We start from the raw sequence: 14,853 nt of genomic DNA, 5'->3' as shown, positions 1-14,853 counted from the left end.
TTTTACAAAACAATGGAAGAATAAGAAGTTCTGACCTAAAATGGATGACGGTCGTTATCGTTATTGGTTGCCACCCCATCAAACAAACTGATTAGTCAGCCAAAAATTTATATTTTTTGTTTATAGTTAATATTTATCTAATAATCAAAGTAAAGCAATTAACAAATTGAGCAATTTTTCTCATTTTACATAACCTTTTTTTCTGTTGATTTTGTTCAATACTAAATTTGTAAATAAAATAAATCACATTCCATGGGACTTGAATAGCGCCACCAAGCGACATTATTTTTACTTATCATCATGGCGGACACGAAGAAAGCACCTGAAACTGAAAAGAAGAACGAGAAAAAGGAGAAGGAAGACAGCAAAAATGGCAAGAAAATCGAGGAGGACAAAGATGCAGATTTGGTAAGTTTAACTTCGAAATTAGACGTTCACTTGGTTTGAAGTTTATTAGACGTTAGATGAATAATTGTAATGTTTGAAAGAGTTTTTATTTTTGTGTGTGCGCAAGGTAAACTTGCTTTGTCATCAAGGATCTCATGTGTCTTTACCTTGACCAGTTACGCTATTGAAACAAATGACTTTAACTAGTTACGCAAATGATACAATCAGGTACATTTGCTAAACTCCATCCTTCTGCAATGTATTATGACTTAACATGTTGAAAATATGAGAGATCTTTCGGCCACTTTTCCACTCGTTTATGTGAAAAAAATTGCTGTAAGTGTAACTGTAAATAATGTTTTAAAAATTAAATTAATTTTAAATTTAAATAAATATGGTTTGGTTTTGTTGAGTGAAAAAGTAAACAACTCGCCTCAAAAAAATTGTATAATTTATGTTTTTTTTCTTTTCTTTAGTCTGAGGAAGATAAACAGCTACAAGAGGAATTGACCATGTTGGTGGAACGTTTGACGGTAAGTTTGTGAATTTCCAATCCAAATAAGTTGCAGATACTCAGCATGTGTAAACTTTTTCACAAAGTGGGACATGCTTGAATTTCTGGTAGCATTTCTCCAAAAACAGTAAAACGCCCAATTACAATTGTCTCTAAAGCAATTATCAACAATTCATCAGTGAGAGATGGGATTCGCCATCTGTCCTCCCCGAAATTACACTTAATTAAAGTGAAATTAGCAATAAAGTTATTTAAAACAGGTTGTACCAGGCCGTGAAATGCTACCCCGTGAAATGCAGGAGAGGATGGCCTTTGTTGCCCCTGGTCTTGGCCTTGGTGCCCCTTTAAAAAGTTTCCCATAGGCTTTAAGATTTTCCGATGGAAGTACCTTTCACAAAATGAAAATAACCTTGCCCTATCAAAGATGAAACTCCATGCCTGTTCTGGGAATTAAATATTCAGTATTTAACAAATTTCAAACTTAAATAATTGTTTAATTTTTGAAATATTGCTTTCACTTGATCAGGAGAAGGATACCACACTCTACAAACCCGCACTGGAGCAGCTTCGTCAAATGATAAGAGCCTCAACAAGTTCAATGACCTCTGTACCTAAACCCCTCAAGTTTCTCCGCAAACATTATGGAACAATCAAAGAAGTCTATGAGAAGATGAAGCGCACTGAAAATAAGGTACTGACATGAACTAATCACTCCTGGCTAAAGAGAAGCAATTAAGTTTTTTTGCTCTCTTGATCATAGACTGTCTGAAAAGACGCAGTTAGGTTTGTTTCCTCTTGATAAAAAAACACTTTTTCTTTAGCACAGATTGCATGCCACAGAAGACAGTCATCTGGGCCCAAAGAAAATATAATTAAGCCATTTTGCTTTGCTAAGTAAAAAAAATGGCAACAAAAACTAGTATGGCATTTTGGCCGCTAACCCTTTTTTCTTAGCAAGATTTGTCTGAGCTTGAGAAACTTTATCTTGTAGTAACAGGCTACCAGCTAGCACACTATGTGATCACTTGTCAAGGGTTCCCCAAGTTTCTCCTTGGCAATGAAAAACAAGTAGTGGTTAGTATTTATGTCAATATGCTTACTCTATTTTAATCAACTTACCTTATTTAACGCTGGCTTTTTCTTTTCCAATCTCAGACATTTTGTGCAGATATCATCTCAGTCTTGGGAATGACAATGGGCGATAATCGAGACTGTCTAAACTACCGTCTCTTAGGATCGAAAGAAGACATAGGAACTTGGGGACATGAATACGTCAGGTAAGTCTGGGACTTGAAATTTACAGATTTTAGAGTTAAAGGCAGTGGACACTATTGGTAATTACTCAAAATAATTATTAGCATAAAACCTTACTTGGTAATGAGTAATGGGGAGAGGTTCGTAGTATAAAACATTGTGAGAAACGGCTCCCTCTGAAGTGGAGTAGTTTTCGAGAAAGAAGGAATTTTCCACGAATTTGATTTCGAGACCTCAAGTTTAGAATTTGAGGTCCCGAAATCAAGCATCTGAAACCACACAACTTTGTGTGACAAGGGTGTTTTTTTCTTTCATAGTTATCTCGCAACTCCGACGACCAATCAAGCTCAAATTTTCACAGGTTTGTTATTATATGCATATGTTGAGATACAGCAAGTGAGAAGACTGGTCTTTGACAATTACCAATAGTGTCCAATGGCTTTAAGGCCCGGTCCCACTGCAGCGATAACGAAAACGATAACAACGACGCAAAGAGAACGTATTCTATTGGTCGAATTGCTCCACCCAGAATACGTACACACTCACTCAACCAATGGAACGCGTTCTCTTTGCATCGTTATCGTCCTCGTTATCGCTGCAGTGGGACCAGGCCTTTAGGCCAGTAAACTTACGACCTTACAAGTCTTTTTAATAATAACACCTCACTGAGTTTTAAATTTAAGGTGATAAATATAAATATCTTTCAATTCCATTGAATATTACCCACAAGAAAAATGAGTATAAATCTTTCCCTTAGTGCTTGTTAAAAAAAAAATTTGTGATAATTTTGGGTTGGATAAAGACAAATTGACTAGAGTGGGACTTGTACCTGCCACCTCCGGAGTAATGGCTGGTGCTCTACGAACTGAGCTATCTTGTCATATTGTTGGCGGTCTCCCTATTTTGTTAATATCATTGTTGGGGGTGCATGCCAGAAGCTGGAGTTACATCTTAAAACTTGTTCTGTTGTTTCTGTTGGAACTCTTGCCCAAAAACCAATGTACCATACTTCAAAAACTTTCTTGTACTGCCTTTCAAATAATCCCCTTTTCTTCCTAACAGACATCTAGCCGGTGAAATCGGCCAAGTCTGGACTGAAAACGAAAGCGAAGAGGAGAAAAAAGAGAAGAAAGACAAAGATAAGTTTATGGCCTTGGCTCGGGAGATTGTTCCGTATCACATGAAGCATAACGCTGAGGCAGAAGCTTGCGATCTTCTTATGGAGATTGAGAAACTTGATCTCTTGGAGGAGTTTGTGGATGAGAACGCCTTCCCGAGAGTCTGTTTGTATCTTACAAGGTGAGGTTTAAACTGGAAATGTTTCTCAAGGAGCTAAGAGTGATCTGAGGATGTGTATCAATTTTGTTTGTTTAGATGATCTTCCCATTGAGGGAACTCTGCAAACTCCCACAAGGGGATATAAATGCATAAACGCCAAGTTGGCAACAGCCCATCTCTTTTATAACATTGGTTTGTCTATGATTATAAATTGCACAAATCAAGAAGTTATAGCTCAAAAACTAGATGATAATAAATATTCTAGTCATTGTGAAATCAGCAGTTAGCTTGGTAGAATTCAAACCCCAACCTTGCAGTTGCTTGTCCTGCAGTCTAACCACTGAAACACAGTGACCGAATTGCTAAGCAAAGTGTGATGTCACAATACAAATCACTATGGTGATCTTGACAACTCATCTTAAGATGAATCTTAGTGCTCTGTTAAAATTGAGCCCTGTAGTAAACCTAAATTCTTCAAATTACATATTATATTTTATCTGACTTTGTCTAGATTAACCAGTTTCTGTTAAGCAAGATTTGTCTGTGCTCAGCAAGTTTTTATGAAATTTGGCCCAGGCTTTGAAAAAGCTCTTTAGAACCTCATGAATATTTCGAACAGAATCATGAATAATTCATAATTCCTTCCTTTGTTTATTTCCTCCTTCAGTTGTGTGAATTACGTTCCAGAACCAGAGGATTCTATTCTACTACGGACGGCACTCGGAATCTTCCGCAAGTTTAACCGGTACCCAGAAGCAATGAGATTGGCGATCCAACTGAACGATATGGAGCTTGTCGAAGACATCTTCACAACATGCAAAGACAGGTAAATGTTTAGACCAACTCAATATGCAGCACCTCGTAAGGGTTTACAAGGTGCTGCAACGCGTTCAGCAGCCACAGACAGAAAAACCAGGGCAAACCCATTCTCTTACTGATAAGTGTAACTGGGTTCTTGTAGGGCGTTGTACAACACACAATATATACTGCTTTACCTCCCATCCAAAGGACGGAGTTATAATGAGTAAAGGCAGTGGACACTATTGGTAATTACTCAAAATAATTATTAGCATACAACTTTTCTTGGTGACAAGTAATGGGGAGAGGTTGGTGGTATAAAACATTGTTAGAAACAGCTCCCTCTGAAGTGCCATAGTTTTGGAGAAAGAAGTAATTTTCCACGAATTTGATTTCGAGACCTCAAGTTTAGAACTTGAGGTCTCGAAATCAACCATCTAAACGCACACAACTTCATGTGACAAGGGTGTTTTCTTCTTTCATTATTATCTCGCAACTCTGATGACCGATTGAGCTCAAATTTTCACAGGTTTGTTATTTTATGCATATGTTGAGATACACTAACTGTGAAGGCTAGTCTTTGACAGTTACCAATAGTGTCCACTGCCTTTAAGTGTCTAGCTTAAGGACACAAGTATCTAGACTTGGACTTGAACACACACTCTGCTGATCAGAAACACTAGAGCTTGAATCCTGTGTGCTTGACCGCTCAGCTATCACATGACATGTCCTTTAAAGATCTATAAAAACCTTTGTACTGTTGCTACTTTTTTTTCAAGGGTCAAATATCATGCCTGCTTAAGAGTTAATATTTCGGGTACCTGCGAGGGTAGAGGTTGATAACGTATAATGAAAAAGCCGTTTGAGCCCCATGGCAGGAATGGTACTGGCCAAATGACAAGGGGGTCGATTTCACAAAGAGTTAGGACTAGTCCTAGGAGATATTAGAAACATATGGCTAGTCCTGAGTTAGGACGAGTAACTCATCCTAACTCCAGATATGATTAGTCTTAACTCATTGTGAAATCCAACCCAGGTCTCTAATGTAAAGCGCATTGATACGGTTATTGTAAAATGTACCATGGAAGAAATCATTATTGTTATTATTACTATTATTTTGATTTTCTTTGGATTCTCTTTTGTATATAGTTTAACGCAGAAGCAGTTGGCGTACATGCTTGGTGCCCAACAGATCTTCCTGGAACTCAACGAAGAGACAGAAGATTTTGATGATCTGACAGAGATTATGTCCAACAGTCAACTGAATATCAACTTCTTAGCTTTAGCTCGTGAGGTACGTCTTAACATACTTCATTTGGATTTGAACCAATGACCACATGGTTAACGTGCCAGAGCTCTACCAAATGAACTATCTAAGCTTTATTTTGGTGGTCTCCCTATGTGGTCAATATCTTTTTCTTGGGGTAAACTTTAAAATAGTTTTGGGTTGAACAAAAAAATTACTAGAGCGGGATTTGAACATGCAACCTTCGGATTAATGTGCTGGCACTCGACCAGCTGAGCTGTCTAGCCCTATGTTGGCAGTCTCCCTCTTATGACGATATGTTTGTTCGGGGGTGCCAGTCAGAAGCCATCCAAAAAGCAATTTTTACTCATGTGAAGTGTAAAATTTAAAAATCATTATTTCATTTTTTAACCAGCTTGATATCATGGACCCCAAAGTTCCTGAAGACATTTACAAGAGTCACTTGGAAAACACACGTAAGTATTGGATTCCATCTTTCATTTTGTTTTGTTATGCTGGTCTTTGACAACTACTAAAAGTATACCTGCCTTTAAGAGAAAATATTATTTTAGAAGATTATCAAATTTGTCTGTTATTATTTTTCTACTCCAGGACCATTTGGCACGTCAGGTTCCCAGGTCGACTCTGCCAGACAGAACCTCGCAGCGTCGTTCGTAAACGGTTTTGTCAACGCTGGCTTCGGTAAAGACAAACTGATCACAGAGGACGGCAACGTGTGGATTTATAAGAACAAGGAGCATGGTATGATGAGTACGGCTGCATCTCTAGGGATGGTACTGCTTTGGGACGTTGATGGAGGCTTGACTCAGATTGATAAATATCTCTACTCTGGTGAAGACTATATCAAGGTAAATAATTTGTGCTAAGATTTCCCGATGCAAAAATTAACATATGTTAAGTCGTTGCGGTATCCGCTGCTAAAAATTTGAACTGTCTCTAGCCACCGGGTTAGCTCGGTGGTCTAGTGGTAAGACATCTGCTCTAGCAATGCAAAGGTCATGGGTTCGGATCCCACCCGAGTGATTTGCCTGTGGATTTTTATTCTACAGAGTCATGAAGTTAGAAGGCATTTTAGAAATAAAAACAGTTAAACGCAATGCATACTAAATTGCGTCAGGAAGATTTCTGGTCCAGTAAATGTTTTGAGCCTGAGGTCTTGTGGATTGTTCTCCTGATGTCAGTGTAGTCAAGTCACTATAGAGAGAGATACTTTTATCTGTTTACGTTTCTTTTCAATCTTTAGTCTGGCGCCCTCTTGGCTTGTGGAATCGTCAACTCTGGAGTGCGTAATGAGTGTGATCCTGCCCTCGCTCTGCTGTCTGACTACGTTCTTCATGCTAACAGCACTATGCGTATTGGTGCTATATTTGGGTATGTATTGTGTATTGTATGTAAAAAGGTATGATACATCACTGGTATATTTATATTCCAATTCTTAATTTTTTTGGGAAATTATCATAAAACTTAACTGTGAAATTTCATCACAATAACATTGGAACCTTTTAAAGTGCTTAGTTTGTTACCTTCACACGTAAAAGCAAAGTACATGGGACCAACATGGTCCCTAAAATGTTTGAATATACTCGCAGGGCTATTAATAATAAATATTAACTTCTTGAAACCATTCATTTCAGGCTGGGTTTGGCGTATGCAGGTTCAAACCGTGAGGATGTTCTGAGTCTAATCCTCCCAGCGATGAGTGACAGTAAATCCAGTATGGAGGTAAGGGAAACACTTCACAAGAAAATGGGGACCATTTTTATGGCTCTGCTTACTGCTAAATTCTGTGCTTACAATCACCATTCTCTGCTTACCGTGCAAGCGCTGAATTTCTGCGCTAGCTGTGTAAGCATAGAATGCCTTGTAGCGTGGAGTACGACGCACGCAAGCTCAAATCTCTGCTAACCCGTTGAAATATGCTTGACATCAGTGTAGGATACCCTGCTTCTTTAAGCACTAATTCTTTGCTTATGGTAAGCAGAGCCATGAAATTGAGCCTTGGTTGTCTCTTAAATTGATTTGTATCTGCTATCGTATATTACTTATAATGCATTTGTATTTGCTACAACTTACTTACTTACTTGCTTAAGTGGAGTGATGTCCTCGAATCACGATGGTTCCTCATGCCTTTTTGTCCCCCATTGCCGACTTGAAATCTGCTGATTCCAGACCCGTGTCCATTTCAAGAATGTCAGTGTACATTAGTGCTGGTCTACCAGGTTTCCTCCTCTACACAATAGTAACTATTACTTATTCTATATTCAGGTGGTAGGCATTACAGCGTTATCGGCAGGCATGATGGCAGTCGGATCATGTAACGGTGAAGTCAGCTCAACCATTATCCAGACCATGATGGAAAAGACATCCTTGGAATTGAAAGATACCTTCGCTCGCTACTTGGCTCTTGGCCTCGGCCTGACGTACTTAGGTTAGTTCTTTCCGTACAATAAATCTTTGTCATGGGGGTAGCTATTTTGAATTTTGGGCACTGTTCGGACAAAATACTCTGTTTGTTGTCAGGAGACTGCTGAATGATAACTGGCTCACCACACTCTCCCCTTACAACCCCAGACCCAGTTTGAATACAGTCGTTTACTGACGACAGACAGAGTTTACTGTCCGAAACATTGAGTCCTCCAGTTCTTCCCAGAACCGCTATCATGGAGGTTTATGTACATGGTGTCACTGCAAAAATACTTCTTATCATCCTTTCACCCTGCAAACCTTCAAGTATTATTTGAAATAATATTCCTTTGATTTGACTACAGGAAAGCAAGAAGCAGTTGAGGCCACTCTAGCTACATTAGACGTTCTCCCAGAACCCTTCAAACAATTCGCTAAGATCTTAGTGGACATCTGTGCATACGCAGGTAAGTTATACCCTGATTCTGCTTGTTAAACATTAGTATCTTGTGTATTGGTTGTAGCTGGCCTGTTTTCTAATGTTAATTAAATAATATCTTCTCGTGTTGTTTATTTTAGAAACTTTATTGTGAGATATTTTATATAAAAAAAATATGTAGACATTTATTTATTCTACTTTGTTCATGTTTAAAATTTCACTTCTATTGGAAAATTTTTGGTTGCGTGCTTTACAAATGCTGTTTAGTATAGTCCATGAAAGAGCAATAGAATCTGGCCAAACAATGGCTACTTGATACCAATTGTATCATCTAATCGTAGCAGAATCTGAGGCGTGTGCGTATATATTGCACAAGAATTGGAAGGAAAAACTGATTGTGAGCCAGCAACTACTAAACAATTTTTTATTTTTGTCTTCAGGAACGGGAAACGTCTTGAAGATACAGCATCTCCTTCACATCTGCAGCGAGCACATCGAGGCCAAAGCAGAGACAGAGAAGAAAGATGAGAAAGCTGATAAGAAAGATAAAGATAAAGATAAAGGAAGTGAAGACTCAGTGGCTGATCTAGCCGCTCATCAGGGCGCGGCCGTCTTGGGAATCGCTCTGATTGCTATGGGGGAGGAGATCGGGTCTGAGATGGCGCTACGATCATTCGGACATCTTGTGAGTTTCTTACTAACGAAACAGAAATCTTATTTTGTTTTACCCTTACACTGATGTGTTTTAGCACTGTATACTCAGTACTTTCCTGAGTTCTGTGAAAAAAAATTCACAGGCATATTACTCGGGTGGGATTCGAACCCACGACCTTTGCCAATCTAGAGCTTTGCAAAATATTGCTATGGATATTATTGAATGCGAGCATTATATTCTATTTAATGATCCTTGTTGTTGTTGTTGTTGTTGTTGTTGATAAGGTTTCTTCAGTTGTTCTTCCTCTTCAACCTTCCTTCTGAATGACCATTTGAAACCATTCGACAATCCAATGTGTTTTAACTGATATTCTCATTTTATTTCAGCTTCGTTATGGAGAGCCATCTATCCGTCGAGCGGTTCCCCTGGCCCTCGCTCTGATCTCAGTGTCCAATCCACAGCTTCAGATTCTAGACACGCTTAGTAAATTCTCTCATGACACAGACGCTGAGGTCGCCCATAATGCGATCTTCGCCATGGGTATCGTCGGTGCTGGTAAGTTTGAACCTCCAATTTCATTAAACACAAACAATTTGCTTAGCACAAAACCAAACCTCTCCCTTAGCAAAAATAGGTTACCAGACAGCGCACTATAAAGTTACCATTGCTGCGACTGGTACCTCGATCATTTCTTGCTTATCCAAGAAATTTGCTTAGCAGAATTTACTGCTTAACAGCTTCATGAACTAGTTTGAGTTTGTTTTGGATTGCTTGTCATAAAATTTGTGTTCCTCCCTGACTTTCTATGCCCCTAAAAATAATAGATCACTCTCTAATGTTGCTCCCATGTTAGAGACTGAACTAATTTGTTCTCTGAAGCATTTTCTATGTAAATTATGTTTTGAACATATTTTGATGGATACTGGTGTCGGTGGATTTTGTCTTCTGCTCGATGTGTGTCCCCCTGGAGAGACGGAATCTCCTGCCACAACGACACTTTTTGTTTTGATATATTAAGGCCAAGTAAATAAAGAAACATGTTTAGCGTCCCCGCCCGCTTCCTTTTTACAGGCCGCCTTTTATGCACATTTTTTTTTAAATTTTTAATTTTTTAATTTTTTAATAGGGTTATTTTAAATGATCTCAGCAAAAACAATCTGAATGTCTTGTCTGAATGCCTCGACTAAATTGTTTCATTTATGTTTTGTGTATTTCAGCAGTAGAAAAAACAATGGATATTTGACATTTTTAACAAAGAATGGCGGCCATCTTGAAATAAAAAATAAAAAGCCCCTCTTCCTCCTATTTTTGAAAAACCCGGACGTGAAACATATTTTATTTTTTACTCGGCCTAATCTTGTATGCATTCCTACCTTGTACCAAACTGTAGAGTTTTATAATATTCATGTATTCCCTCTTCAAAACTCCTTCTAGTCATTGTTGTTATTATATATGTAATTATGTTCTTTTTAATTTATAATTATTTTCGTAAAATTTATTTTTGAGTTTAATTGTTAATTTTTGATTGATTGATGTAATTTGTTTTGTTTTGTATTTGTCAGTGGGCATTTCAAAAGAAAAGCCTTCTGGGCTTCTGTAACTGCCCCCATATTGGTTTGTTCCATAGTCATTACACTATATTGTTACATTTTTATTCTTATTATGTTTTGTTTTCACTAAATACTTTTCTCAATCAGTTCTTAATTGTGTTTGATATAATTGTACTAAATTTGTATTTTATTCTCCCTTTTTTTCCACCAATGTGGAAATAAATGTTGTTTTGAATTAAATTGATTGTACTAATTGATTTTTCATTAATTTATTTATTTTCCTGTCCTAAATATTTTTGTAAGCGCTGTGATTTAGTTTTCTAAGTAGAGCGTATTTAAAATGCTGTTTATTATTATTGCTCTTTTATTTCTTTTAGGGTTTCCTTTTAAAGGCAGTGGACACTATTGGTAATTGTCAAAGACTAGCCTTCACAGTTGGTGTATCTCAACATATGTATAAAATAACAAACCTGTGAAAATTTGAGCTCAATCGGTCATCGAACTTGCGAGATAATAATGAAAGAAAAAACACCCTTGTCACACGAGGTTGTGTGCGTTTAGATGGTTGATTTTGAGACCTCAAGTTCTAAATCTGACGTCTTGAAATCAAATTCACAGAAAAATTACTTCTTTCTCGAAAACTATGGCACTTCAGAGGGAGCTGTTTCTCACAATGTTTTATACCACCAACCTCACCCCATTTCTCGTCACCAAGAAAGGTTTTATGCTAAAAACTATTTTGAGTAATTACCAATAGTGTCCACTGCCTTTAAGCATAGTTTTATTTAAAGCTCCTAAGGGCATAATTTAGAATTGGCGCTTTTGTTATTATTTTTCTTACAATTATTATTATTATGTGGTTAGTATTACTATTACGGTTATTGGAGAACACAAGTGTCATCAGAACTTAAGTCCGATGCGCTTGATCATTCTAACAGACTTTGAATAATTAAGCAATTGTCTTCTTTTCAGGAACAAACAATGCTCGCCTAGCAGCGATGCTTCGTCAGCTTGCACAATATCACTACAAAGATGCGTCCAATCTTTTCATGGTCCGCATAGCTCAGGGATTGACCCATCTAGGGAAGGGTACGTTGACCCTCTGTCCATACCATAGTGACCGTCAACTCTTGAGCCAGGTGGCTACGGCTGGTCTACTCTCTACTCTAGTCGGCTTTCTGGACGTCAAGAAAAGTAAGTTAAAATTACTGCATAAATGTCTTTTGTACTTTGAAATGTACTTGTCAGTAATAATAATACTGAGTTCTTGTATAGCGCTTTACCACACCGGATGGGCGTCTCAAAGCGCACAGCATTTATATTTTTCTTAGTTGTTACTATTTCATATTTATGTATTTTTAAGAAATGCAGTTTCTATTGTGCACTTGTGTAAAAATAGCAATAAACCAAGTCTAGTGTAATCTAGCCTGATCCATTGGTGCTATGTGGCGTGTCATGTTGCTTGCTGGTCTAGCTAGCGCTCAAGTTTGATCCCTAGCTAGACCAGCATGCACTCCATTCAACAGGTATTATGTGGCGTGTCATGGCTGAGCGGTTAAGAGCACCGGATTCAACCTTTGGTGTTTGATCGGCAGAGTGTGGGTTCGAAACCCAGTCGTGACACTTGCTACGTAAAATTGGGGAGGTAGTGCTTTCTGCTCTACTGGCCAGGCTTCGAATTGATGATACCCAAGCCTACATCCATAGGGACTGTAAAGGGGTTAACCCTGTTTCAGCCCTAGGAGTAGGTGGCAATGGCCTCTGGAAAAAAGTAATTGTAGCCCACACCTTGAAGTGGCCCTCAGGCCTTGTGTGTCTGGCGACTTGTATACAAAAAAATTATTATATGTCAGGATACCAGTTGTAAGCCAGATTCCTCCCAGCCAAATTATAAAAACTGTTGACTTGTAAACCAGTTGTTTACCCCGACGCCAACCACATTTCCTCTGTGTTTATTCTTTGCAGCAATACTCCGAAGCTCTCACTATCTTCTCTATGGTCTGGTGTCGGCAATGCGACCCAGGATGTTAGTGACCTTTGATGATGAACTACGACCTTCCCCGGTCCAGGTCAGAGTTGGTCAGGTATGAAGCTATCTATTATGATCATCTAAATTTAATCCTTATTCAATTGTCATTGTTATTTTGAGCAAAGACAATAAGTGAAATTATTATTGTCAGTGTTGTCCCCATAGTGTATTGAGTTGCGCAGGTATGAAGCGTCCGTTGAATAACCCTTTTTTATTTTGTCTCCCTTAGGCTGTTGATGTAGTCGGTCAAGCTGGTAAACCCAAGACCATTACAGGGTTCCAAACACATACTACACCGGTACTCCTCGCCTACGGAGAGAGGGCTGAACTTGCAACGGAAGAATGTATCCTTTTATGGTCATTGAACCAGAGCTCCTATTTGGGCAAAGATCTTCGAGACAGCTGGGCCGAATGTTACGGCTCTGCTTACCATAAGCAAAGAATTGGCGCTTATGTCAAGCATATTTCATGGGTTAGCAGGGAATATTTACTTGCGTTACTAGGCATTCTACGCTTACACAGAAAGCGCAGAAATTTGGCGCTTGCACAGTAAGCAGAGAATGGTGATTGCATGCGCAGAATTTGGCGGTAAGCAGAGCCATGAAATTGGGCCCAGGGCTTTTAGCTCATAATTATCTACATAGTTAACACTTGAACTTTACATAAGACCTCAGGACTTGTCTGGTCTTGAGTTTACTGGCCTGAAAGCAAAATACCGGGCATCGGGCCTGGGGTCCGATGTAAATTTCGAGGCCTGATGTTTCTTGTGGTTTTGCTGTTAAACAACTCACTCTTTCATTCTGCTCATTTATTATTAAGTGAGGGTTTCTCAAATATTAAACTTTCTTCATTAATTTGTGTTTGTCTCTTCTTGTTTCTATGAATGACCCTTGACCTTGATGATTCAGTTTTGCCTCTGACGCCCATTGTTGAAGGTTTCGTCATCTTGAAGAAAAATCCAGACTTTGAGCAGTAATCAGAAGATCATCAGAAAATATCCACCATCAACATTCTTCTAGCTAACATCAACTAATCTCAACTTTGTTAAAAAAATAAAAAAAGAACCCTCATGACAAAAATTGTCTTGGAAGTTTAAACCTGGTATCTTTTAAAGCATAATGTACATTTTGAAAAGTAAATCACAGTTTTTTTTTGGTGAAAAGTTAAGAGGGGAAAAAAGGAAGGAAACCAAAACATAAATATTGGTACCATCTGAAATTGGGGTGATTGTTTTTGTCAAATAATTCTTGAAGCCTGTTGTCTTAAAACAATCTTGTGTTGTCACAAGTCCACCAACATGTTCACAAGTCCTTATTTCATATTTAACAGGGAAGCTTTTTGACTGGTCCTTAGGTGTTTCAACTGGCGTCTGGCCAGTGGACCAGTGTTAAGGGTGAAGGCTGTATGGGTTTCTGGTTATCAGTGGAGTCGGTTTGTGGGTGTGGCTTACAGAGGGATTATGCTACACTTGCGATAGAGCTTTCTATGAGCTCTGCAGTCAAGTAATGCACTGACTTTAAAAACAGAAAAAAAACCAATTCCATTCTGATATGTTAATTGTAAAGTTTTGAAGTATAAAACTGTATGAATAATTTAGTACATTGAAAATGATTGTAATAGACCTATGGCATTGGCCACCATCGTTGGGGTAAAAAACTGGAAACATACACTAGCGCTGCGCAGAACTATCATCCCATGATAGCTCTTCACTGACCTCATTGAGGGCGCTGTTTGGGTCTTGTGATGTCATGCATGGGGTCTTTTGTGGATGGGAGTGCGTCACGTTAACATTATTCCCCAGTCTTACAATTTTTCTGTGGTTTAAGATTGAAAAACAATTGACTAGAACAGGATTGGAACCTACCACCTTGGGATTAATGTGCCAGCGCTCTACTAACCGAGCTTCTATCTAGCCCTTTGTTGGTGGTCTCCCTATTTTGTCAATAACTTTTTCTGTGGCATACAAGTAGCATTTTTTTCATAAACACAAAAAATGAAAGTTGAAAGTTTATTTGAACTTTTATCTTTTTTTATGTTAACAACTGCACTTGTGGACCATTTCTCATGAGATTGTCATGAAGCATAGATAGTATTCATCTTCCGACTGTCACGTGACCCCGATGAGGTCAGATTTATTGAATATTCTTTCACCAGCTTCTTTAAATATAACTGTCAATGTTTTCAATGTTATAATAAAACGTCTGAAGGGATGCTTTGTAAAAAGTCACAATTATTGTCTACTTTTACTCTTTTATGTTTTGTGTTGTACTCTTATTGGT

The 14,853-nt window shown here is 38.2% G+C and overlaps 1 protein-coding gene across 1 annotated transcript; it reads left to right on the top strand.

The window, feature by feature from the left end:
- The first annotated feature begins 294 nt into the window (after positions 1-294).
- LOC139943136 (26S proteasome non-ATPase regulatory subunit 2-like) lies at positions 295-14,804 on the top strand. The gene is made up of 19 exons (XM_071939957.1): positions 295-408; positions 864-920; positions 1,428-1,592; positions 2,057-2,178; positions 3,218-3,454; positions 4,101-4,259; positions 5,381-5,525; positions 5,893-5,953; positions 6,090-6,346; positions 6,742-6,869; positions 7,133-7,220; positions 7,764-7,926; positions 8,267-8,368; positions 8,781-9,025; positions 9,382-9,550; positions 11,518-11,739; positions 12,511-12,629; positions 12,804-12,918; positions 13,483-14,804. Exons 1-19 carry the CDS (start codon positions 301-303, stop codon positions 13,548-13,550), a joined length of 2,730 nt encoding a protein of 909 aa, XP_071796058.1. The 5' UTR covers positions 295-300; the 3' UTR covers positions 13,551-14,804.
- Positions 14,805-14,853: the final 49 nt, after the last annotated feature.

The sequence above is a fragment of the Asterias amurensis genome, chromosome 10 (genome assembly GCF_032118995.1).
Source record: "Asterias amurensis chromosome 10, ASM3211899v1".
In the NCBI taxonomy this organism is placed as follows: Eukaryota; Metazoa; Echinodermata; class Asteroidea; order Forcipulatida; family Asteriidae; genus Asterias; species Asterias amurensis.
The sequence above is the reverse complement of the archived record's forward strand: the minus strand, read 5'-3'. Positions and strand labels throughout refer to the sequence as shown.

Excerpts from the sequence above, each read along its gene's own strand:
- LOC139943136 (XM_071939957.1), top strand. The coding sequence starts at position 301 with ATGGCGGACACGAAGAAAGCACCTGAAACTGAAAAGAAGAACGAGAAA. Across the intron at positions 6,870-7,132 it reads CGTATTGGTGCTATATTTGG|GCTGGGTTTGGCGTATGCAG; the intron begins GTATGTATTGTG and ends CATTCATTTCAG. Across the intron at positions 8,369-8,780 it reads GGACATCTGTGCATACGCAG|GAACGGGAAACGTCTTGAAG; the intron begins GTAAGTTATACC and ends TTTTGTCTTCAG.